Genomic DNA, 26,809 nt, shown 5'->3' with positions numbered 1-26,809 from the left:
CCCTCGATCGCAGCATGAGATTAAAGTGTGTACTTTCGGTTTGAGGGTACTTTTTATTTGAAAACATAAATACAGCAGTTAAGAGCACTCACTGCTCTTCTAGAAGGTCCAGGTTTGACCCCCAGAACCCACATGGCAGCTCACAACTGTGTATAGTTTCAGTTCCAGGAAATCCAATGCTCTCTTCTGGCCTCCATGGGCTCCCAGTATGTGATACATATAAATAGTTTTTAGATAAAAATGTATGCTGGTGTTGAGATAAAAAAGTTAGTTACTTTTTTATAGTTTACCACGCCTTCTTGAGAGGTCTAAACTTGACGAATTTGTCTAAAGCTACAGAAAAGCAGGATTTTCTAAGACTTCCTGACTTTGCCTCCCAGAACTGGAAAACAAACAGCAACAAATCCCAGCCATCAGGCTCTGACAAGCATTCAGTAGCCCTGGGAGAGTGGAGAGCACAGAGGGAGAAGCTCCAAGCCTGGTCCAAGGTCAATCCATGAGCCCCTCCCTGGGGAAGTCTCCACCCCTCGGTCCCTTAGGTACACGGAAAAATGAGTCTTCACAAGGGACCACAGGTGTATCAATGTGTGCATGCCGCACGGCGCAGCTCCGTGCCTACAGCCAGGGCCAGGGCAACCCTGCCCACTGCTCCACCTCACGACCAGCCTTAAGAGGCCACCCGTGGCCTTGCAGACAGAGGGTGGTAGCCTCCGCTTAGGAGGCTTATAAAGCTGGGCTTCTAAATGACCATTGGAGGCACTCACAAATCTAAAATAAAACACCATTTTGTCCTCAATTTTAAAATCTGCTGAAGTGTCCCAATATTACCTGTGTAGTGCAATGACCTTCCACGTGTGCACACCTGTCTAACCGTAATCCAGATCAGCACAGAGAGGTTTACAGCGGCTTCCGAGCATCCTGATGAACTACAGCAAGAGGGAGCCCCAGCCAACTGAGCCCTCCCCAAGAGCCCTCGGGCTACAGTTCACTAATATAGTTCCCTATTTTTACAGCCACACTACTACACAGTCACAGGTTAAAACAATATATAAGGTTTTGAAAAACGACACTGAAGAAACGAGTCTGGAAAGGAACTAGATGTTACCTCCAGGCCACCAGCTGAAACGCTCCCAGCCAGCCTCCAAGGGGCATACAGCCAGAGAGAGCCACCCGGCTCTGCCAAAGTGGTAACAAAGACGCAGCAACTTTAAACAAAGGGTGGATTTATAACTCAGGTTCAAGTCTGACACCAGACTTCTTCTCACTACCCACTGTGAAGAATAACAAAAGAAAATAATTTAATCTTTCTGTACCTCAAAATATTTAAATCTGTTTTTCAGAGCCTCGATGGTTCTTAAGCTTTCTTCGTGCTGCTTTTCTTTAGCTGCCAAAAGGGACTTCAGCTTTTCTCTCTGAAATGGACAGAAGATGTAAACTGGCCTGTGCTTAGATGCAGTATAAACACCCCCTTTAAAAACGAAACTGGAATTACACGGGGACCTGGCTGGAAGTACTCTCCAATCTGGTGGATTTTAGCTATTAGCAGGGTTGCTAATTCCTAAAAATATACCAATAAAATGTATCACTAGAGGCAATATCGTTAAAACACTTGAAATTCCATTGGTTTAAATCAGTATTTTCAGACATTTTCTTTATAATTAGAATTGTTTGTTTTCTTAACAAGTTGCACTAAAGCTATACACCAAACAGTCTTCCAGCCACACACAGCTTGTTTTCCCTTTTAAATTTTACTCTAGTAATTGAGACACTAACGTAAAAACATGCAGATGAAAGTATGACACAATTCTATTAGCTAGAGCCAAACTCTACACTATGTATATCTGTATGTAAAGTCTAAAATATATGAAGTCCATTTGTGAAATCTCTATATGTCATGAATATATGTAAAGTCCCCTGTGTAAAATCTATACATAAAGTCTATATCATGAACATGCCTATACATAACATCTATAAAGTCTATAGTATATACAGTTCTACCCGTGAAGTCCACAATATAGAACCCATCCAGATTTTTTTTTTTTGTAAGCAAAGCCAGAAATAGAGTGTCCGTGTCCATCTCAATCAGGACTTGACTCTTCACTTCGGTACCACCCTCCACCTACAAGACATCTGGAGACTTTAAAATAAAGCAGAGCACCCTACCTCCATTTCCAGATCATCTGCAACCATTACTTCCTAGGGTAGAGAAGAAGAAACATGTTTTAATTCTCAAACATTTACCTTAAACAGCATGAAAATAACAAAAGGAATGGTGCATATCCTTAAAGTTGGGGACAGGATGTGAGGAGACACGTCTCTGGGCACTAAGCCTGCCTTGTTTCTGTCATTTGTCCTACGCACTAACTGCAAAAGCAGTTTTGATTCTTGAGTCGAGAGTCTGCAGACTCACGCTTTTCCTCCATCACAACCTTCAGTGCTGTGTGGATGGTCATGGCTCTGTTCTCTCTTCCCGGGACACCTAGTAACTCAGATCTGAGGCTTTCTGTTCTCCTCCTTGCCACACTTAAGAGTTCCTTACCTTTCCCTAGACTGTGGGACCTTTTCCCAGTTTTATTTAGAGTCAGAACGTTCCCTCTTTAAAACATCCTATTTTAATGCAGAGACAAACATCCTCTTGCCTTGTGGATGATACTAACAGTCCTGGGCTGAGGCTCTCCGTTCTCTTGAGTCAAGAGTGAGTGGAGAGCTCAGGAGCTCCAAGCCTGAGTGTGACTAAGCGGCCTCACTGCAGGACGATGTGACTGGGCCTCCCAGCTACAGGGGCCTCATTTCAGTGTCTAAAAGAGGAGCATTTGAGATGCTTTACACGGCCATTTGAAGGGTTACTTGAGTCTGCTTCCGTGTGGCTGCGTGAGCACGTGTGCACTGAGTGCAGGCGGCTGTGGACTCACAAGAGGGTGTTAGACCCCGGAGCTGGCCTAACAGGTGGCGGTGAGCAGCTGGGTGCGTGTGCTGAGCCCTCTTCGGAGCAGCACATGCTCTGAACGGCTGAGCCACCCGTCAGGCCCACACACCCAGCATTGCACAAGCCAGAGGAAGCGCCACGTGTCCCTGCTTCTGGGACTCTGCTTGGAGCAACGGCCCTGGACTACCTCCTTACCCCACCCGGCTTTCCTTCAAAACAACCCAGTAAGCAGCATCTCCACAAGAAGACCCCTGGGGGACGGCAGCCCGTGGTGATCTGTCCTCTCACCTAAATCTCCACTGTCAGCCTGCAAGCTGTCCAATGTCAACATACACATACATCAGAGATATGTGCATGTGTGTGGGTGGGTAACTGAAAGTTTCCAGTGAAGGCCCCACTATGATTACAACACCCAACAAGGGCCTTAACCCAATTTCACCTCCTTTAGTACCTTGACTTGAAGAGATGAGCCACAGGTAACGATTGACTGTGGCTGACTGCTACTGGTGGCAAAACAGCTTTTGGATTTTTTTATGTTATTATTTAGACTATTCACCTCATTCAGCTGTAACTGCAAGCCATTGACTTTATCCAGGAGTATTCTTTGCTCCTGCTGAATTCTCCTCAACTTCTCTCTCAAATCTTCATTTTCAATCTCCAGATCCTTTAATAATAAAGAGAATCAATCAGCCTATCAGACCATCGACACAGGGAGACTATGGACACACAATGCTCTCACAGACAGGTGTGCCTCTAGAGAACATTCTAGAGTATAAACGACACAAAACGGTTCTGTGGGGTTGGAGCGATGGCTCAGCAGCTGATACTGCCGTCTGTGCAGAGGACCTGAATTAGGTTCCCAGCACCCATGCTGGCCAGCCACGCCAGCTCCAGGGGATCTGAGATCTTCTAGTTTCCAGAGGTGCCCGCGTTCACACACGCATGTGCACACACACGGAGAGATACTTTTTTAAAGTTTTCTGTGGATTTTGTTTCGTTGGAAGGGCTGGGTTTCAAGTTCAGGGCCCTGCACATGCCTGCCACAGGCTCCATCCCTCACTCACAATATAATAGTTCCAACTGTCACTGACGGAGAAATCTGAAAACCAACCGTAAATTCACTGCTATCTTAGCTGGGAAGTTCAAGCAAAACAAGAGCACGTAGTTGTCACTGTGATAAGTGAAAAATAAAAGCAACATATGGAAACAAAGTAGCAGAAGGCTGTGCACTTTTAGCTTTTGCTTAAGAACTCCCAAAATTATAAAAACATTCCAGTCCTTTTCCTAAACTGACCCTTCCATGGTGGCCCTGATAAAACACTGTAATCTCCTTCATAAGGGCTCAGTTCACGGTTTAGGTTTTATTTTTAATGCCCACATAAGTGCAGTGCCAGCCAGTGGCCAAAAGAGGGTGCTGGCTCCCAAGAGCTGGAGGCACAGGAGGTTGTGAGCCACCTCTCCTGGATGCTGGACTGAACTCAGGTTCCCTGAGAAGCAGTATGTGCTCCAACAACTGAGCTGTCTCTCCACCCTGGCTCCCGAGACCCCCTCCCCCCTTTTAAAGACAGGGTCTCCCTCTATAGCCCAGGCTAGCCTTGAACTCATGCTAATCTTTGTGTCCCAGGCTCCCAAATGCTGGGAATTCAGGCATAAGTCATCACATCCAGCTACAATCCACTTTCTTGACGCTACACACCAAGGCAAACACACAAATAAAACACCCTCACTCCATCACACTCAAAACAGATGTTCAATTTAGTTCGATGGTGGTTCAATGAAGGAAACTAATTAAGGCTCTTTCTCCAATATAAGCCATGTAATAACTCCCCCTGATAACCATGAAGTGAAAGGGTAGAGAGTTGAGAGGAATTCTTTTTCTTAATCAAAAACAAACACTACTTTAAGTTCAGGCTTTATTTCCTAAACATTAGTGGCTCTCAATTTTATCAGCACAATTTTGTAAACTGAACATAAATGTGCGGTTTCGGTGACAATAACATATTGCCCTACACACATAATTATTTTCCATGCCATAGGATTTACTTGTATAACATTCATGAGGAAAGCCAGTTCCTAAGGAAGAGCTGGCGAGAGGCCGCCACAGACACCATGAGCTCCTTGCTGACCACCCCACCCCTCCTGCTACTTTGCTTACTCTTTCTCTCATTATAAGCAACATTCAAATCATTTTCCTTCTTGAATTACAATGATTTGTTTATTTTATTTATTTAACGAGAAAGAGAGAGAAATCTAAGGCACAGATGGGAGTCACTTGCAGAAGGCGGGCCCAGGGATTGAACTCAGGTCACCACACACGGCAGCCTGGCTGTGCTGAGCCTCGGACTCTGCAGTGTTCTCTGAGGCAGGTTACACGCCTGCTTTTCTCTTTTACCTGAAAGCTGTGGTGCTCCCTCTGGTTTGACTTCATGTTTCCTTCATCCTGAGGGTGGGACAAATTCCGCTTTGATAAAACATTAAGAAAACACAGCTTAGAATGTCTGATGTAACAGAAGAGTACATTTTCTCTTAATGCAGCGGCTCTCAACCTTCCTAATGCTGAGGCCCTTTAATACATATGGCTCCTCATGTTGTAGTGACCCCAAACCATAAATTATTTTCATTGCTACTTCATACTGTTATGAACTGTAGTGTAATATCTGTGTTTTCTGATGGTCTTAGGAGACTCCTGTGGTCGGGCTGTTCCACGCCCAGCTTGAGAAGCGCTGTCGATGGGTCTTAGACCTGTAGGTGGCTTTCAGGTCATCCAATGTTACAGCTCCCCATCCACACCACAAGGTGGCAGTGTTACTACTTAAAACCCCCAAATGGAACACGTCCAGGATACAGTGAGATTTTTAAACTTCTACTAAGAACACCTTTTAACGGAAGCCACAGTGTTTAAAAACAAAAATATGTAAGAGACACAAAACAAAGAGTTCGGTCTCTAGATTGTCACCTAACCCTAAAGGAAGAAATCCATTTAAAAACACTGGCGGAGAGGGGAAACCCGCTGAGTGTGAACGACACTGTGGTGGTCTTCCCTTCCCAGCGTGGCGGGTTTGGGGGCTAGGGAGGACCAGCAGTGCTGCAGCCCATCTGCACAAGGGCCTCGAAGAGCTCAGGTGGGTACGCAGCAGCTTGTACACCCGCTGCCTGGAAAGTGCTGCAGCTTTAACATAAACACAATGCAGCAGCCGAGGACACACAATCCATCTCCACAGCTGCACAATAGCTAATCCAGAAAGCTATTTCTCTTCTTGAATTGTTCTTTATTTCTTAAAGCTACTGGTTCAATTCTCCAAGAATCTTTTTTTTTTTTTTTTTTTTTGTATGTTATATTACTGGTTTGAGCTTTGAGTTAACCAAGTTGTAACCATCACTTGAGCAGGTCTGGATGGAGCACTGGAAGGCAGCGTTCCATGCAGAGGTATTGTAGCCATAATTGTAGCCATAATTTGGTCTGCACTATTTTCCCAACTTTGTTCATCAGCTGGCACCTGACAGCTCTCCATTCGCTCCATCCCACCACCTCCTGCTTTCCCCCCTCCCTAACCCTTCCACCTCACCCTGCCAGGCTCAAACGCTGCCTCAATTCCAGCCACTAAGAGCCAAGAGAACCTTCCGGGCTCCTCTGGCTCCCTGTGGTAGTGCTGCATGAGGCCTAGGGACTTCCATCCTGCCTTCTGCTGCTCAGTACTCCTCTGATGAGATACACCCAAAATCGTGTGCATGCAAAACGTTTCTTCCTCTGGCCTCTTTACGGCCTGTCACACTGCTTCACACTGGCCTTAGCCACACTCTCAGAGCAGGGCCTTGGGACAGGGCTTCCCTCAGGAAGGCATCTCTCACAGCTTGTGCTCTCCGTACAATTTTCCCTCAGAGCTCCCCATGGCTCTCCTTTGTGCTAACTTGTATCTCTGTTACCAGCTGGAGCACTCCAGGAGGGCAGGGACTCAGCGCGGCACACAACCCGCAGCACTTACAAGCAAAGACCAGCCTGCCTCTGACCACTACATCTGTTACTAGACACATAGCCAAGAACACACCCAATCTACAACTGATCTCTACAAATATATTCAATAAATCAGAGAATCCTTGTATTGGAGCCATTTGTCTTACTATTCCCAGCAAAATATTGATTCTCTGAATTCACTTAGGTAATTCCTACATCTCGGAGCAACGTTCCAGTTCCATAATGATAATCAATACCACTTTATTTTAAACAGATGTACATTTCAGAGCCCTGCTCGTTAGGTGATCTGGAGATAGTGAAGACTAAGAGCAGTCGCTCCAGACAAACATGTCAGCAGACGAGACCCAGGCATGAAGTCTGATGGAGAGAATGGGAGCCGAGATGCAGCTGTTGCATGGCCGTCAAATGATGGAAAGGTGGAGATGATGCAATGGGTGTGAAAGACGCTGGGAAAGTACCTGGTCCCTTCCTCCTCCGGGTCAGGAGATGGCCACACTCCCCGACTAGAGCAAAGTGGGGAGCCTGGGAGGGAGTGGCCAGCAGAGGACTGCCAGCACTAGCTGTGGAGCCAGGGTGTCGTGAATAAACCACTCTAACTTGGAGAGATATGAGGACAATGTTAGACTTTCACTCAGGCTGGGATGTAAGGTGGGGAGGGATCACAATGAGATTAGTTAAGATTAGTACCAAGTAAAGCAGTTTTATGGTATCGTGCTAATTTTTAAATTAGTCAAGCCCTCAATTAAATGCCTACAGAGAAGACACTAAAAAGAAATAAACACATTAACAGTGGTGTCAAAATCACACCATATAATCAGTTTGGACTGTTTCCAGCAAGGTGTGTTGGTACATGCCTGTTATCGCAGCATTCAGGAGAGACTGAGACAGGTCAACAAGACCAAGGGCAACCTGGGCTACATAAGCAGGACTCTTGTCTCCAAACGCAAAAACAAAACCCATTTTTTTCTTCATTTATTTCACTGAAGTATCTTCTAAAAACAGTCTAATCAGCTCTGTCTTAAAGCCAAAATCCCCTGCAGAATCTCAGCAAGGTCTGCATCCCATACAGGAAGAGGTGGGATGCTCCAGGCTCGGGGCAGGATGTGACTTCCTACTGGAAACTGAGAACCAAAGGCCCTTGTCTCAAGCCGAATGGCACAGTGGTGGTAATAGGACCAGCTCCCTGAACACCCACTTCGTGGGCACAGACAATCTGAAGGCAGACAACAATGTGCTAAACTCAAAACGTCCTCTGTGTATCCACCAACCAGTTTTAAAGAAGACATTAGTGAAACAATATGATAGAAGTTTTTAAAAGTTAAAATAAAGGCACACCTGTTGCAAGGATGGTCCTTTCTTCCAAAGTTCTCTCCCTAAGGATTTAAAGAGAAAAGCCATGAAACAGCAGCATAACTTGGAGAGAAGGCCTCCAACTGTACCATCAGGGTCACTGAGGCAGAAGGCCTCCAACTGTACCATCGAGACAACATCCAATTTTCATTTACAGCTTTAATTTTCCTTTAAAGCTTGCTCCTTTTTAGTTTACTCCCAAAACTTATATTTACAACAGTAGTGAAAGAGTCTGTTTTGCTTTCCAAAGTAGTAAAGGTTTTTTAAAATGATGATATTCAAATAAATAGAAAGGTAACTATCAACATATGCAAAAGCTTAAATAAATATGCACAGCCTGTAACTCAGTAATTCAAAGTGTAGGGAATGGTCCTTTTTAAGATTTATTTCACTTTTTATTTATGAGTATGTGTGTGTGGAGAGGCCAGCGGATCCCTTGGAGCTGGAGTTACAGGCAGTTGTGACACAGCCAACTTGGGTGCTAGCAACAGAACTCAGGTGTTGTGGAAGAGCAGCAAGTGCTCTTAACTGCTGCGCTAGCTCTGCAGCCCTCCAGGGACGATCTAGGTGATCATACATATGTTAAAAAATGTTTTACATACACATTAGTAAAAAACTAAATAACTTAAATACCACCTATCTAAAGGTGCTTCATTAAGCCAAATTTAAATGAAAGAAATTTTGCACATCACTAAAAATTATGCTACAAACAAATTTTATTCAGGAAGAGCCTTCCAAATGCATCACATAAAACAGCTAAGGTGCAGTTCAGAATTCAGGCAGCCTCCATGTCACTGCACAGGTAAGGGACAGACTGGAGGGTAGGCTTCAATGCTAATAGAGGCTCTCTGGAGGCAGGGCAAGCAGATAACTCCACTGAGCTGTTCTGGCCCCAGCTCTTCCACAGGTGTCAGCACATGCCAGATGAATATTTTAAATACTGATATTGTCTTTAAAAAAATTTTTTTTGACAGCCTAGGGCTAGAAAGGTGTCTCAGTGGTTAGAGCACTTACTGCTCTTGTGGAGGATCCAAACTCCATTCACAGCACCCACTCTGGTGACCCACAACTTCCTGACACTGCAGCTCCAGGGACCTGACGCCCTCCTCTGGCCTCCACTGTACCCACACTCACATGCAGAAACCAGTGCACAAACACACATAATTAAAAATAAAAACTTTAAGACGTAAAACCACAGTGGTGCATGCTGGGAAGGCTGAGGCAGAAAGATGGCAAGTGCAAGGCCTGCCTGTAAGAGATCCTATCTAGAAACTTGCAGGCACCTTTGTTGGTGTTTTCTGACGCCGTCTTCAGTAGGTTCAGGATGTCCAGATTGTCACCAATTCTCGCATAGTAAGAACTGTCATGGCCAAGAGCATCCAGCAAGGTCACGTCGGCACCATTTTTAACCAGGACTTCTACAGCATCTCTGCAGCCGTACTCACAACCCAGCATGAGAGCGGTCCTGAAAGCAGATGGAAAAATCAAGACCTTGAGGATGCCACAAGAAGTTAGATTTCATATGGATTCAGATATTACTTTATCTTTTTGTATTTTTAGCTTATCACATTTATAAAATAAACAAAAATCCTGTTGCTCTGTGTTTAGTTGCAGAAAGAAAGTCTAACTTCTTTTAGTTGCTGTTTGCCAGCCTTGGTCTCTCTGTGTAGCAGAGAATGATCCTGAACTCCTCCTGATTCTGCTGTCTCCACCCCAGTGCTGTGAGCACATACCACACCTGTCCATCATCTTACACACTTAAACCACATCAACAAGATGTGTTTTCCAGTTCTTCAATGTAAATAATTACTGCAAAGATCTTCCCTAACTGCAGACGTCGCCCGATCGCACAAAACCCAACAGTTCAACTACTGCTGGTGAACTAGCTCACGCCACAGGAACTTTCGCTGGAACCCTACCCAGCACTGAGGAAGTTAGACTCTGCTCTCGGTGCCCTGTTTAGAGGAGCCTTGCCGGGCTGGGGCGCAGCTCAGTACTTGCCCAGCATGCACACGGCCCTGAGTTTGACCCCCGAAGGCAGGGCTGTGCGTGGATAAGGGCCTGAGCGCCAAGACCAAGGCCACCCTTAGCTTCATGGCAAGTGTGAGGCCAGCCAGGGAGACACGAGCCCCATTCTAAGTAAGTAAATAAATAAATGGACAAACAAACAAGCAAACAAACAAAGCAAAGGTGCTGGATGAACGAGCCTTGATTCCTCACATGCTGGCCTTTCAGAAGCACACCCTGACTAATCACGAATCTCCATGGCCTCTGTTTCCACCATCAGCACAGGAGCATCTCAGACTGTGTCCACAAGGAACAGTCATGTGGCAACACAGCTAATCCTCAGAGAAAGTCAGCAGGATCTTAGAAACAGTCTTGTGAAACCCACCCTTACCACTGAGGGAACCGACTCTTGATGACATAGTGACCAATCCTGCGGCTACAAAAGTGACTGATCTTACGGCCAATAGAATGACTCATTCTTCAGCTAGTAAAACAGCTGAGCCTGTATTTTCTAACGTGACTTATCTTACATCTACTACAGCGACTGATTCTACTTAATCAAATGACTGGCCCTAACCCACTGAAGTGACTGATCCATATCCAATCAGGCAACTCACCGCATCTCTACCAAAGGAACTTAGCCTGCATCTGACGGCTGCTTCAACTGGGAACCCTGGACACCCTGACCTTACGGATGTATGCAAGCTCGCTTCTGTAGCCCCCTTAATAGCTGCTATCATACACATCTACGCATAGGAGAGTAATAAAGTTTCCCATGTAGATTAAAACCACTAAAGATAAAATGAAACACTCAGTGTCAAAAACCGTATTCCTAAAACCATCTGCTACACACTTATACAAATATGCATCACCTCTCCTCAATACCATAAAAATATCTGAAATATCAAAAACTGTCTGAATAATAAAAATTCAAGCAAAAAGTTGATACCTAAATACTATTTTATTGCATCCGCGTTCTTCCAAAGAGCTACAAACTCTAGGATGCATGTTTAATTAATTAAAGGGACATTTGTTAGTAAGTATAAAAGCTCAGCTATTTTGGTGATAAAATATTAAAATAAACAAACTAATTGGTGAAATATCTTCCAGTTGTTTGTCAACAGAAAGTTAGTGACCAAAATCACCATAATTCTAGTATAAGTAACCATTGTGACATATTTGGTCAAGAAATAAGACAATTGTAGATAGAAATTACCAGTCCACAGCAACTGAATAGCATTAAATATAGAAGGAAATATCAATAAAGAGACTCTGTCCTGGTTAGCAGTGACTGACCAACTCAGCCAGCCTACAGCCATTTGAGAAGAGAAGCCTCAGAGGAGGAATTACTTAGACCAGACTGGCCAGCAAGAGTATCTGTGGGGACTGTATCAGTTATCAATTAATGAGGTGGTCCCAGCCCACGTGGGCAGCACCAGCCCTAGGCAGGTGGGATCAGCCCCCCACCCCCACCCCAAGCTGCCTTTGGTGAAAGTGCTTTAGCACAGCGACAGAGAGGAAACCAGGACAAGTACTTAAGGCACAGGTGAACTCAGACCTGGAGGCTAATTAGAGACCCCAAGGAAACCCATAGTGACTCGCTGTCAAACTCCCAGATACCCAAGAACCACTTTAATCTCAAGATACTCTCTCACCTAAAGAAACAGACTGTACATATAATTTTTAATTGCCTTTACCTGTACCTGTTATGTACCTTTAGAAAACTTTAAATAGCCTAGGCAAGTAGGATTCCTCTTTTCTTAGTTTTCTGACCCAAATGTGAGCCCTAGTTACTACACTTCCTCAGCACTTATCCAAGAAGAGCAAGGCCAGTGGGAAGACGGGGTCATAGCCACAGTGTCACAGACCCATAAAAGATTTACCTGTTTTGTTTGTCTCTGGAATTGACATCTGCCCCTCTGTCTATCAGTAACTGACAAATCGCCGGCCTGCACATCTGGGTCGCCAGAACAAGCGGAGTCCGCCCATCCTAAGCAACAAGAAAAACAAACTGACGCTATGGCAAGGCATCTTCCAGAGCGTGTGCTGCCCTGCATGAGCTGAACGAGGACAAACCAGCCGACTCACCACGTCTTTGGCATTCACGGAGGCCCCGTGGTCACAGAGCAGCTGGATGCTGGAAGGACAGTCTGCCATGGCTTTGAGGGACAAAGGGACAGTGACAACTGTGAACACCTGCTGACATGCAGTGCATCCCTGGGTTCAAGAAAGGAGACCTAAATCCCCTTTCAGGCCGCCAACTCCACATCCCTCACTCAGCCCAGCACGGCACACATCCGCTTTCTATCTTAGAATGGATCAAAGAGGAGCTCTGCAGAGCTGTAAAATTACTCATTTGCTTTGCAAACAACATTATTCTGTATACAAAACAGAGAGAAAAAGGCAATGAATGAGAAATTAAGATACCGTACAAGTACCAAAAATGGAAAAAGGAAAAGAAACTGAAAATAAGTTATGTTTAAAAAAAGAAAGGAAAGGATGAGGAGATGGCTCGGTGATTAAGACCACTTGTGGCTGTTCTGGGGCGGGGTGTGACGCCCTCTTCTGACTCTCATCGGCACCTGCACACATGTGGCATTCAGCTGTACACACACAGAGCATGCTCAGCACGCCTGGCCAACAGGAATCTGCATTATTCCTCCTCACATCCTTCCCATCTACCAAAATGGCCAACCTGTGAATACTGGATGAATAGAATTTTTCAAGATTTCGTTTTTATTTTACTTTGAATTGTGTGCGTATGTACAGAGGCGGGGGAATGATGTACATGCACACAGCCCCACACAGGTCAGAAGAGGGTGTGGGAGTCCCTGGAGCTGTGGTTACAGGTAGTTGTGAGCCACCCTGCATGGGTGCTGGGAACTGAACTCAGTCCTCTGCTGTGAACATCAAGTATTCTTAATGCTGAACCACCTCACCAGCCCCCGATTGGAATCTTTTTCAGCTGCAATTAGTAAATTTCAATTTTAAGCATACAAATTCATATTTTTCTCCATAATATCCAAAGGAATCAAAGCAAGCCACTCCCAGGGATGCCGTGTCTTCGAAAGGGTTGTGCCCGGGAGGGAGCCCTGCTCACCTGCGTCGTGAAGGGCAGTCCTCCCCTGGAGGTCCACGTGCTCAGTGGGACAGTTGTACTGTTAAAACAGAGCGAGGTGGTGACGCAGGAGGGCTTTAGAACGCTAGACCCCCGCTCAAATCAACAGCTGCTATCTAACCTTAAAATATTCCACTTAACAAGACAGGAAAGCCAACTAACAATCCACTCAATATTTTGACATCAAACAAATAAAATAATGCCGCAGAGCTGTGAGCCGAACAGTACTTGGCCACACAGGAAACATATGCCCACTACAATAGCGTGCAGTATTGAAAAGATGTTATTGTTTGAGGTTTTTGTTTTGTTTGTTTTGTTTTCACCAGCAAGAGGTAAAATAAACTACAGGAGAACAAATCAGTCCTAAGTGTCAACATAGGGCTACACGCTTCGGCCAAAGCCTTCACGCAGCCAAGTGGCTAGCATAGTCCTGTGGCTGCCTGTTAAAAAGTCATGACATTAGTATCATGTCGTATAAGACATCTGTTCAGACACAGGAACATGAACCCCGTGCTGTTCTCTATCTGGGGCCACGGTCTAGGCACCAGAGAACCCTGGCCGGCAGCTCATAGCAACAGGAAGGTCACCTCTCTGTTGTTTGTTTTTAATATACTTAGTTATGTGCCTCACTTCCCTCGCATTTTTGTTCCTTATTGTTCAGATTCCTTCACAAAGGAGGAAAGAATGACAGCTAAGCGAAGGGGGTAGTGTTAGCCTGACACACTTTGAGCTCGAGCGTTACGGTCTCCTATGGCGCGAGCCATTCGCCACGTCTACCTGGAGAAGCTTCTGCAGGCACAGTGCGTGGCCATACTTCGCCGCCAGGTGAAGCGCGTTCCTCCCTGCAAAGGCAATCACAGCAAGCCTGTGTGAAGGGTTATTTTCTTCAGCCAGGAATGTTTACAGCAATATGACATTTTTCTGCCCAGTTGGTTGACAGGATATTTCATTTGTAAATAGGCTTTCAGTTCCTAAGATGTTTGACATTTTAGTAATGTTATTACCTGTACCCCAAAACTCTGAAGGCAGCAAGAAAAATGAGTTCTGCAAATCCCTGAGGGGAGGAGCTCTGTCCTCATGTGCCTCCAACCTCCAGTATCCAGAGCAGTGCCTGAGACACAGTAGTTACATATTGGCACTGGGAAAGGTGCTGAAGATGCCTCAGAGGTTTAGAGCACTGGCTGCTCTTGCAGAGGTCCTGGGCCCCGTTCCCAGCGCGGTGACTGCAGTCTCAGAGGAACCCAGGCCTCTTCTGGCCTCCCATGCTGTGCAGTCATATACGCAGGCAAAACACCAATCCACAGAAAACAAAAATAAAGACTTTTCTTTTTAAAGGCAAGAAAGTAGGTATAGAAAGGAAAAGAAATTCCTAGACTTCACCTAACATTTCTAGCTAGCTAGTGTGGGCATGAAAAATGGAGGATGTTAAGAAACTGATGGCCCAGCTGGGCACAGTAGTGCAAGCCTGTAATCCCAGCACTGAAGGAGGCACACAGGCAGATCTCGGTGAGTTCAAGGCCAGCCTGGTCTACAAAGCAAGTCTAAGACAGCCAAGGCTACACAAAGAAACCCTGTCTTGAAAAACAAAATGAAACGAAACAAAAACAAACAAAGAAATTGATGCCAAGATAGTTTTCTCTCATTTGTCAGTTTCAGGTAAATTTCAGTGTTGCTTATGAGAGTGTGTCTCTGAAAACCAGCCCATTCAAATATAATGAGTTTAAGTGTATATTAATTTTTTAAGATTAAAAATGTTATTACACATATGTATTTTTAGTGAGGAGGGGCGCGCACAGGCCATGTGGAGAGTGTGGAAGTCAGAGGACACCGCGAGGAGGTTCTGGAGCTCTGAATCAGAACAGCAGGATTGAACAAGTGCTTTACCCATCGAGCAGGGCCCGAACTGTGCATTGTCAGGAAATGCCTAAGAGGCTGGGGAGGGGAGACTGTGCATGAGAGGAGGCCGTGGGTGTGAGAGGAGGGGAAGGGAGGCCGTGGGTGTGAGAGACTGACTCTGAAGAAGATAACCCTGCAAAGGAATCAGATATTCTAGCTCTGTCTCTCTCTCTCGTCGCCTTCGTCCCTCTTGTCTGGGGTGGAGGCGCCCAGGTGCCGCAGCAGCAATCAGAGGACAACAACAGAAGTCAGTTCTCTCCCTCCACTGTGTGGGTGCACGTGGGATTAAACTCGTGGAGCACCTCGGGCCACTGACATCTCCTCGCCCCTCCTAACGGCATCTCCTTACACACACATCTCGCTTAGATGGTGAAAGGCTCAGGGGCTCACTTGGCCACACCGACACCCTTTCTATAATACTCGGTGGCTCACTCCAACATCGCAAGTCTCTGAATGTGCAGCTCCCTTTCACAAGCACATTGGCTGGAAAAGAGATTGTATCTGATGATTCTGGACTGACAGAAACACAGGCTTTCAATGTGAGTGTGAGAAAGCCTTACAGCTCCCCAGGTCTGATCAGTGGTTCTAACTAAGCGTGCAGAGCCCAGGTCTGTAAGCAGGCTCAGAGACAGCACTTCCTCTAGGTGGCTGCACAGAACTGTATCACAATTCAGTTCACGGGCTGCAGATGTAGCTCACAGGGCTGGCAAGAGAGCTCAGTGGGTAGAGGCACTTGCTACCCAGCCTGCTGGCCCAAGCTCCAGATACACACAGTAGAGAAAATCAGTTTCTGCTTTTGCACTCTAATCTCCACGTGTGTGGCTCAGGCATGAGAGTGCTAACTTCCATACACACACAGACACAACAATAACTAAAAATATCAAAGTGAGTCCTAGAAAACTAACAATGGTTATCCTAGTTAATCAAAACCTAGCGTTCTCATTGAGGAAAACCAACAGCTTTGTTCAAATACTTGCATGTTTATCTTGGAAGTGCAAACTCAGCAGTGAGCTTTAAAGAGACAGAGGTAAGCAAGAAACAAGGACAGAATAAGATTCCAACTGTCTATAAAGTCAACTTGTGAGACAGCTGGGCGAGGCCCGGGGCAAGTTACCGGGGTAAACACCTCACGGGCTGAGGTGAGAGTGAGGTAAATGAATGTGAGTGCAATGTGTTCAGTGCTCAGCAGCTCAGCAGAGCAGCCACCCAGATGTTCCAGAGCGTCAGCTGTCAGCATTCTTATCGCCACCATGTCGCTGCCGTTTGAGGAAGTTATCTCTCCAGCACAGAAGACACCCAACTGAATGTCAAGTGACCCCATCACAGAGAGGACATGGCACTGGCTATGAATACAGACAAAAGTTCCTGAAAGCGTCAAATTCGGGCTTTTATGGACCAGTGCTGGATTACAGTTCTACTGCCCTTCCACCCCAAAGCCCTGTACTTGATCTCTCCCATGGTGATACTCAGGAATAAATGCTTCCTCAACTCAGGAGCTCGGGGATGGAGCAATGGCTCGGTGGTTGCTGCTCTTGCAGAGGACCTGGGTTCCCAGCCCACAGCAGCTAGCTCACAGCGAGATCCAGGGGATTTTCACACCCACTTCTGGCCTCTACAGACACTAAACTCACACGGTGCACATACATACAGCCGTGCGTACAATATGCACAGATAAAATAGATCTAAAATAAAAGGTGAAGTGAATAAATAAACTAAAACAGACTCTTAATGACTCTGCTTTTTCAGTTCTATTTAAGTCTGCTTTAGAATGTGAGGAGCAGCCGAGGGTATAATCATTACTAGACTTCTTGCCCAGCATATGAAAGGACCTGGGTTCAGTCTCTGGAGAGAGGACAGGAGGGAGGAAAGGGAGGAAGGGGTAATAATGTCCATACCTGCGCTGTCGCTGGTTGCAACATCAATTCCATGGACAAGAATGGCATTCAGACACTCCAGATTCCCTTTGGATGCCACGACGTGGAAGCTAAATGAAAGAGAACAACTGTTATGCCATGGAAACTGACAAAAGTGATTGAAATGTTCATGAACTGGAGGTGGCTCAGTGGTTAAAAGCACTGGCTGCTCTTCCAGAGGACCTGGGTTCAATTTCTAGCACCCACATGGCAGCTCACAATTGTCTGTAACTCCATTCCCAGGGGATCTATCACCCTCTTCTGGCCTCCTTGGGCGTAAGACATGCATGTGTACACAGATATATGCAGGCAGAGCACTTGGATACATTTTAAAGACATTCTACCAACGCTGTCCGCTATCTGTATATATGCACACACACAGTGCTACAAAGGCTTCGCTTTGTTAGAATACCTTTACAAATAGAGCGCTCTTATTTCCCGCCTCTGAGATGCTTAAAAATCTTATTCACAAAACTAGGCAACTCATTCTAGAAATGTCTCCTTAGGATAAAATATTTTAATATTCAACAGCTTGAATAAGAGAAAATGTCATTATATAATATAACTTTAGCCCTGTAATTCATTATTTTGCTCTCAAAAACCTCTGCTGCTTGGAACTGAATAAATGCACACAGGAATTTTCCTTTCGCCTTTTTTTTGGCATGTGTATATGTGACCACGTGTGTCTGTGTGATCGTATGTGATGAGCGTGTGTGTGTGCACACACATGAAAGTCCAAGGAAGACTCTCAGACTCTGTCTTACTGGAAGAGGCAGGGTCTGTCATCTGAGCTCGGGTCTTGCTGTCAACGTTGGTCTGAGCTCAGGACAGGACAGGCAGGCCGCCACTCGCCCAGCATCTCCCTGAGTTCAGGGGTGAGAACTCCCATCTTCATGTTTTGGTGGCAAGCATTCACTCACTAAACCACTTTTCCTAGCACCCACACTGGAACATTTCTATGTAGTTATTTTGTTTGACATTAAATATACTGAAATTGCTCCCCCCCCCAAAAAAAAAAAAAGGTTGCAGAAGAGGGTTAAGACCAAAGCAGATCAGAGACTTTCACTCTTCAGGATTTTCAAACCTCCAGCACTGAATTCTTCCTCTTCCACCCTGTGCCTTAAACCTTAGAGAGGCGGCCCGTTGACCAGGCTCCTAAGAAGGTAAGTCACGCCTGCTGGAGAAGCTAGCTCTGGGGCCAGAGAGAGGGACCCACAGCTAGGTGCGCTTGCTGCTCTTCTGGAGGACTCCTACCACCCCCTCCCCAGTCTGCTCGCCACAACCCGTAACTCTACACCGGGGCACCCCGCACCTTCTTCTGCTCTCCACGGGCTCCATGGGCACGTGTGTACACAGACACGCATACACATAAAACCTTTCATGGAAAAGAGAGGCTAACCCTAAGCACTTCAGTACTTAGAACACCAGCTACCCCATTCTCTCTTTCCTCACCTAGTATTTTACTAACCAGCGAACATTTACAGGCACTTCATGTGTGTGCACTAAAACTGCACTGACTAGAACTCATCCAGATCCAAACCTGCGAGCAGACAGACATCGCGGGTACAGGACGTTGAGTCCAAGGTGACACAGAACCAAAGTCCTACACAGGAGGCCCTCCCCTGAAGATGTCAGGAGGAGGCCATGAAAGTGCAAGACTTGTCCTTGGCCTTACTCTCAGCAGGACACTCCCTCCCTGACCACAGCAGAACTCATGCTCCCACTGCCTGGAGCCTTAGCTCTCCTGGTGCCCCATCCCCGACTTCACTATTCTCTGTAGAATTAGCATTGTTACACCATATTAGTTCAATGAATGCCGATTTCTCTGTGTGGCCTGTGCTTCTCTTCCTACTCAACCGCAAACTCAATAAAAGCAAAGATCATTGTCTGTCTCACTTTCTGTTATGTTCCCCGACACAAGCATCAAAACTCACACTCTCAAATGTCCGAATAAGTAAAATGCCGGGGGACAAAATCCAGACTAGCTTGCAAATTCATTCCCAGATACCAGGTGGTCACCAAGTGACTCTAGAGATAGTAGGACGGGGAGATAGAAAAGAGACCACGCCCCCTAAGGACAGTAGCGCCGCATCAGTCTAAAGCAGACAGAGGGGAGAGGTGCTCTTGAGACAAATTCGCTCTCCCTTTGAACAGGACAAACACATTTGGGCCGCAGGCATCATTCAGCCTCCCAGACATGGAGGCCCTGCAACCCACTGCCCGTGTGGAGGCGGGAGCGCCTCCTCCACACTGGGTTCCGGACCCCCTAAGACTGGAAATGCCAGTTCCAGGGGTTTGTTTTCACTGCTCAGCTCACAAACTTAGAAAACTGTGGTCTTCAGAGTAGCCCAATATAACTAACCCACAAACTAATCCATGAGCACTGCCTATGCTGCTGAGCTACAGACAGCATACGTGCTTTAGGAGGAAGACATGTCAGTTAAAGAAACGTATGTACAGGGCCATTCATGATGCATGACTAAGTGCTTTACAGAAATACTCCTTTGCAACCTGGGGAACCTCTTCTTTTTGAACACATGTAGTGTGTGTGTGTGTATGTACACGCGCGTGCGCGTGGTTTTGTGTCTTTGTGTGTGTGTGTCTGTGTTTGTGTCTTTGTGTGTGTGTGTGTGTGTGTGTGTGTATCTGTCTGTGTGTCTGTGTATTTGTGTGTGTATCTGTCTGTGCACATGTGTGTATATGTCTCTGTGTGTATGTCTATACATGTAAATGCCTATATGCTTGAGGATATCTGGAGGCCAGAAGAGGGTGTTGGATGCCCTGGAGCTGGAGTTACACACAGCTGTGTGCTTCCAGACATAAATATTCTTGACCACTGAGTTTGCGTTCTGCCACCACTACCATCATCTCATGTCTTTCTGGAATTACATGGTGGCTCATAACTCTCTGTATCTCCAGTTCCTGGGATCCAATGCACTTTTATGGCCTCTGTGGGCTCCTATATGCCTGGACATACATACACTTGGGCATGCACACACACATATGTACACACAATAAAAAATTAAAAGCAAAATATCCTTTCTCTTTTGGTTTTTTGAGACAGGGTTTCTCTGTGTGTAGCCCTGGCTGTCCTGGAACTCACTCTGAAGACCAGGCTGGCCTCAAACTCACAGAGATCCTCCTGCCTCTGCTTTTGGCATGCTGGGATTAAAGGCCTGTGCCACCACCACACAGCTATAAAATATTTTCAAGGTAAAATTGTCTTTAAAATTTTCAAAATTGAGCTGGGGGCAACAGTGGTGCAGGCCTTTAATCCCAGCACTCGGGAGGCAGAGGCAGGTGGATCTCTGTGAGTTAGAGGACAGCCTGGTCCACAGAGTGAGTTCCAGGTCAGCCAGGGCTACACAGAGAAACCCTGTCTTGAAAAACTAAACAAAAATTCCAAATTGAAAATAGAAAAATGAAAATTAAATTTGTTTTGCCACTAGAGACAATATAGAAGATACATCTGTAACACATACTAAAGTTAACTCAATACTTTCCTCAAGAAAGAATATGTAGTTCATACATAGAAATAAAAGGAGAACATTTTGCCCTGTGAGTCCCAGGAAGAAGGCTACTTCCTACAAAGAAAACTTGGAAGACTCACAGAACTCAAATGCTTGCCAAATGATGCCAATTCTGTGTGGCTCATTTAGTACACAGATAATCTCATGGCTGAACTTTTGACCAAAGAGAGCCCAGCAGACACTCAACCGCCCATTCCAAACACTGAAAGAAATATGGGCACACAAAGGGCTCTGCCGCTCAACATCTTGGGGTTGGGGAAAGAAGAGACTAGAATGCCAACTCACTTGTAGAGATTATATTTTACCATCTGTACCATGAGCCACATCAAGTAGCATAAAATTGGTCAAAAAAATAGGAGTAGGACTAAAAAATAACCTATTTCCTGTACTTAAAAAGAACACACCTTTTAATCCCAGCACTCGGGAGGCAGAGGCAGGCTGATCTCCCTGAGTTTGAGGTCATACTAAACTCAATAGCAGCTGTAGCTAAGGCTACAAAGAGAGAACCTGTCTCAGCAAAAACAAACAAAAACCTAGAATGCTGCTGGATAAAACTGAAGGACTGTGAAGCTTCATCGCTGCTAAAACCTTCTGAACTGGTAGTCACGCTTTGCCCTATTGAAATATTAAACATTCCAAAGTCATAATCTACATCAAACATTAGTGACTAATTTCTTAACAGTCACTTCTATATTTAGCATCTGGCTTCCAATTAGAAGATTTTGGGGGGAGGAAATCCCCTGAAAGGCTAAAAACAAGGACTTTTCGGAAACAGGACTTTTCACCTCTAGTCCTGGAAGGGTTCCCAGCTAAGGGTGCCAGGGCTGTAATTAGAGTATTAACAGAATCAAGATCTACCCTTTAAACCCAATTGCCTCTTGTCCTCAAAAAGAAAGGAAGCGGTGCAGATGTGGGATGGGTGGGGAAGAGGCACACAGCAAGCTAGGAGTCAGTTCACACAAACACAGAGCGTGGGCTCCCGAACTGTCTCTCCTTAAGGCACACCAGGGATTCTGGCTCCTCTCTGCCCTGCTCAGTCCCGTTGAAACTAATGATCTAAATTAAAAACTCAAATTGAGGCCTGGACAAAAGGACACCCTCCTTTACAGAATGCTCCAAAGGCAGAAAGTTGGAGCCACATCCCAACTGCAGAACGCCTGGGGTCAGAACAAGCTATTTGAGTCCAGCAGATTTTCCCCGGCTTCTCCTACATGCCACTTCAAAGATCAAATATGATAAGGACTGAAGAAGAGTTTGTCAATGAAAATACTCCAAGTAGCACAGGATGGGCTTAACCTAAGCAGCTGGACCCAGGAAAGTATTAAATGAGGACAATTGTTACTCTGTCTAAAATAGTTCATACTAGACAGCTCCAGGTCAGACTTTTAGAGTCACAGCAGGGACAGCCACAATTCACAGGTGGCCACATTTGGATGCCAAGGCTCTACCCAAACCTCAGTGAGAAGGGAATACTCACGCAGATCTGCCTTCCACATCCAGCTTGCCCGGATGGACACCCTTTTTGGCAAGAATGGAGGATACTTTCTCCACATCCCCCCTTTCAGCAGCTTTCATCAACCGGTCATCATATTTACTCCACTCTGTTGGATGCTACAAAAAAGGGGAAAGGAGACAAGGCATACTGTGTTAGTCAGCTCTCCTTAAGAAGAGGGGGAGAGAAGAGGGAGGGCCTGCAACGCATCCCTCACTTCCCACTGTACCCCAAATTCCTTTCTCTCTGCTGTGCTCACTTCTCAAGAACAACAGATTATTTGTTTGTTCATTTATTTGTTCACCTGCTAACTTATGGGAAACAGGGTCTCTCTATGTAGTCCTGTCTGGCCTCGAACTCACAGGGATCCACCTGCCTCTGTTTCCCAAGTGCTGGGATTAAAGGCATGTATAACTTTTCCAAATCATGACTCATGAGAAGTCTATTTACCTTAAACTTATATGCTTTGCATGTTCAATATCCTGTTAGCTGTCACTGGGGCAAAGAAAAAATAATAATGACTGAACGCCCACCCCAAGCCAGGCACGACACCTCCAGTCACCCAGAGAACTACAATCATGAGACAGTCTTAACAGAAGAGAGAATGGCGCTCCCGGCATCAAGTGGTTTGAACGGCGTGGCTGGGGCTCTGACTCCCCCTGTGCCCCCAGCCCTCACACTTTCACAGCTGTCTCTGGTTACTGTCTCCCAGCATCCTTAGGAGCAGTGGCACTCTGCAGTGGGACACACTGTAACACTCCTATTTCAAAGGTGTTGTTAGAAATACAGCTTTACATATTCAATAGAAAAAGGAACGGCTCAGACCTGCACATTAAAATAAAAAGAAACTTCTATGCAGAAAAGAAAACTAAAAAGGAAAGACTCTCTAAAGTCCTACCTTTTGTTTGTTTCTTTGCTTGCTTGCTTGCTTGCTTGCTTGTTCTTTAAGGGAAGGGTCTCCCTATAGAGTCCATGCTGGTCTCAAACTGAGGTTCCCCCTACCTCAGTCTACCAAGGCATATACCACCACTGCCAGCAGATTTTTTATTTTTTGCAAAAACTCAGTGCAAATAAACTTAAAAGAAAGGTGAAGGGGATTTCAAAAGCAAGAGTAAGTAGGATACAATATATATATTTTAATTACATCAAGGTTATGCTGGTTTTGATCTGAGAGCATACCACAAGGCTAATAATAACCTGTATCTTTTCTCAGTGCGTAGATGTGCCAAAACATGGGATGAGAATATAAGTATCTGGGGCTGGGGAGATGGCTCAGTGTTTAAGAGCACTGCTGTTCTTGCAGAGGACCTGGGCTCAATTCCCAGCATCCACATGGCAGCTCACAACTGTCCAGTTCCAGGGACTCCAACTCCCTAATACAGACATACATGCAGGCAAACACCAATGTGTATAAAATAAAAGTAAATTGCTAAAAAATATAAACATCTCTGCTTACATCTACGTGAACATCTGTACGTATGAGTGTGCTATAATGTTTAGAAAGGAGACCAAGAAAGCTAATATTGGGTGATAAAATACAGCTCTTTGAGCACATAAGATTTAGTCTTTTATAGTCCCACATTGAGACTATAAAAGATGGCTCTGACACCAAAGGTGCTTGCCACCAAGTCTGACAACCTGTTTAATCCTCATAACCCACATGGTGGAAGGTGAGGGCTGACAAGCTGTCCCATGTCCTCAGCATGGGAGCCATATGTGCACGCACTCATGCAAAGACACGTAAGTTTTTTAATGTAATAAATAGTACATTAATTCACTGCTAAATTCCATCACAGCGTTTTGGTTTTTTTTTGTTTTTTTTTTTTTTTTTTTTTGTAATTCCACTGAGAGACCAAAAGATTAAAAATTAGCAGCTATTATTAATGAAGGCCTGAAGTAGGTGGATGGAGAAGTCCAGTAATGCCCTGAGGGAAAGGACCGCCTTACTGCATTCTTTCCCCACCCACTAGAGATACAGTTCCAAGGAAACTGGCCCATCCCCCTAGGGAGGGACACCAGGTCATTATGCCTATCAATTCAAAATGTAGCATTTTGACCAATAGATGCTTGCCGGGCAGGAACTGCCCCTGCCTTGGGCATGCTGGGAGGGACCAGAATCTTTAAATCACCCAACTAACCTGAGCATGGGGCGCTCTGAGCTCCAGCGGTGGGGGCGTGTGGGCCCAAGCTGAAGCTTGTAATTTACAATAAAAAGAACCTCATGTTTTTACAGTGGAGTCTGTTTATTCCAGGTCTTTTGGGGTTTGTGAACTGGGCAGAACACCACCAGATCTATGCATTTTCACATAATTGGCAAAGTCAATCCTTTGCCCACAAAACCCTCTAAATGTTTAACAAGAAGATAAAAAATCACCAAATTCCTAAATTTCCATAGTAAATTCTATCAATTGATTCGTGAAGTACTTGAAAGAGAAAATACAAAAATTGAATTTGAAGCCAGCTGTAAAAACTCCATGTCTAACTCACTCTTAAGATTTATTTTAACAGACCCCGGTTTGAGCACCCACAGACTTCAGAAACAATGAACTGACGTTAAATTTGGTAATCAGCCCTTCTTCTCTAACTTCCAAAGTCCAACCGCCCATAATGCCTGCCTCCTGACTCAAAACCCAGCCACAGCATACTTTCACTTTAGAGCAACACAGCCTAGTACCCAGCTCTGGGAAGCAGCAGAGGCTTTCCATGAGACTCTGGGCTGTCAAACGCCCTGAGGATTAGGTCACACTTCACCACACAAGCACCTGCCCCAAAGTGAGTAGTTCTCAGACTTAAAACAGCCGTGATCCCCAAGGAAACTTGCTGGGCAGGAGAAAGCTCTGCAAAGCTCACAAACCACTGCAAACCCAGAGAACAGTTTTCCAAAAAGAAGGAAAAAAGGGGGGGAGGTGTGAAGAAGAAGGGCACTTCAACGTGAGTAAAGTCTCATGACTAAGTTAAGTCCGATTTCATTAGGCACTATTTCCAGCTCCTGCCCACAGTCAACAGTCCTGCGTCCAGTCACTAACTTTCTATCTTTTGTTTTCTTCTTTTTCTCCCCTTTTCCCCCCATTAATTTATTTAGTCACTGACAGCCTGTTTGCAGCCCCCTTCCTCCTCTCCTCCCAGTCCCACCATCAAAAGCCCAGAAAAACAAAAGCTTTTTGTCATCTGCAGTAATACTGAGGAAAACCAGCAGAAAAATGATCAGCACAGAGTAGGTCGTTAATAAAACAGGACACTGTAAGAGCACTTGGGAAGCCTGTGCACATCTGTGTTCCACAGGATACCTACTGTGTGCTTAGGAGCGCAAGACAGCCAACAGCTCATCCTAGCCAGGCTTCTGATCCTTGAGCGGCCGTGGGCAACCCTGCCTTGAGTTACAAATCTCTGTGGCTCACACAGCTGCAGACTTCTCGAAAGGGCCTCGGCCCCTCACAAGCTGGGCTGCGCATAGCTTGGATCTCCAGACTCAAGTTCTCCATCTTCTGGATCCTTCTCCTCCTCCACCAGGCTGGAACACTCTCCTCCTTGCTGCCCGGCACGGGGACGCAGGGCTGCCCAAGTCAGGTATGTAACTCCTCCTCCTCTTTCTGACTTTCTTCTGAGTGACTGCTTTCAAAGTTGTCCCCTTTCAGGGGCCCCGCTGGAGGACAGTCCACATCCTGCTTCATCCACGCTGCAGCCCAAACGCTGCTGTACACAAGGCTGGCCACCCCAAAGTGACCAGTAAACAGTGTGTGGCCTGCATCCCATTAGGGCAGTTCTATTTTAGATTCCTTAGGACCTGACAGCTGGGTGATAGAAAGGGGCTGAGACTTTGTTGTCAACGCATGCCTTCCCTCTGAGTAACCAAACTCGGGTCTCCTGGGGGAAATGACTCAAGTGCATTGTGAAACACACGGACCACGTCAATACAGTCAGTACAAGTGTGTGACAGACGACCAGGAGGTACACAGGCAAATCTGGTTTTCCAACACAACAGTATTTAAAGTCCCGGTTTCAATCTTAGGGTCATCTATCATCGAGTTACACTAGCCTGGACAAACAGGATATAAAAAGCTATTTAAAGCAAATGTGTCATGCTTTCATTTAAGGAAATGCACACACACACACACACACACACACACACACACACACACACACACCACCTTGAATATTAGTACCCCCGGCATCTAGCTCTGCCTACAACAGGTTTCAGCTTACAACTGCTGCCTGTCTGTCTCCTCACATGGCAAACAAGAAGGGACAAGGGCACTGCCAAGCCAGCGCTGGGTGAAGACTGTGCCACAAATTTTAATTTAAACATTTAACACTCAGTACTCTGCATTTCCAAGCTTAGCATCCTGCCTGGAGAATGACTTTCTGTGGAAGGTCAAATGATCTGGATTCCTGAGTAAGAGCAAAACACAGTAAAATGGACTGATGAAAACTGAAGGAGGCGAATCTACCCCAAAGCCCCATGTGAGGAAGGTGAGGGTGGAGGGACAACCCCTCTGGAATCCCTACAATACCAAGATGCTCCACATTACCAAGCTGCTCCCTCTTCCTCCTCCAGGGTGTGTGTGTGTGTGTGTGTGTGTGTGTGTGTGTGTGTGTGTGTGTGT

The 26,809-nt window shown here is 45.7% G+C and overlaps 1 protein-coding gene across 4 annotated transcripts in view; it reads right to left on the bottom strand.

Annotated features, from left to right (window-relative positions):
- Uaca (uveal autoantigen with coiled-coil domains and ankyrin repeats) overlaps window positions 1–26,809 on the bottom strand; it is an 87,726-nt gene that overhangs the window by 15,647 nt on the left and 45,270 nt on the right. For 2 of the 4 annotated variants that reach the window (XM_055621865.1, XM_055621869.1), the window contains exons 2-13: window positions 22,191–22,324; window positions 17,166–17,254; window positions 14,152–14,216; window positions 13,357–13,414; window positions 12,345–12,415; window positions 12,140–12,246; window positions 9,533–9,714; window positions 8,235–8,272; window positions 5,319–5,387; window positions 3,483–3,590; window positions 2,164–2,196; window positions 1,314–1,412 (exon numbers count right to left, since the gene is read on the bottom strand). In XM_055621865.1, the coding sequence (XP_055477840.1) occupies window positions 1,314–1,412; window positions 2,164–2,196; window positions 3,483–3,590; window positions 5,319–5,387; window positions 8,235–8,272; window positions 9,533–9,714; window positions 12,140–12,246; window positions 12,345–12,415; window positions 13,357–13,414; window positions 14,152–14,216; window positions 17,166–17,254; window positions 22,191–22,324 (1,053 nt within the window). Of the gene's footprint in view, window positions 1–1,313; window positions 1,413–2,163; window positions 2,197–3,482; window positions 3,591–5,318; window positions 5,388–8,234; window positions 8,273–9,532; window positions 9,715–12,139; window positions 12,247–12,344; window positions 12,416–13,356; window positions 13,415–14,151; window positions 14,217–17,165; window positions 17,255–22,190; window positions 22,325–25,496; window positions 25,921–26,809 lie in introns of those variants that run through there. The other 2 variants (XM_055621868.1, XM_055621866.1) reach the window with 2 other exon arrangements.

The sequence above is a fragment of the Psammomys obesus genome, unplaced genomic scaffold (genome assembly GCF_907164565.1).
Source record: "Psammomys obesus unplaced genomic scaffold, mPsaObe1.curated_primary_1811, whole genome shotgun sequence".
Lineage (NCBI taxonomy): Eukaryota > Metazoa > Chordata > Mammalia > Rodentia > Muridae > Psammomys > Psammomys obesus.
Note: the sequence above shows the minus strand (reverse complement) of the source record. Positions and strands in the feature narration are given on the sequence as shown.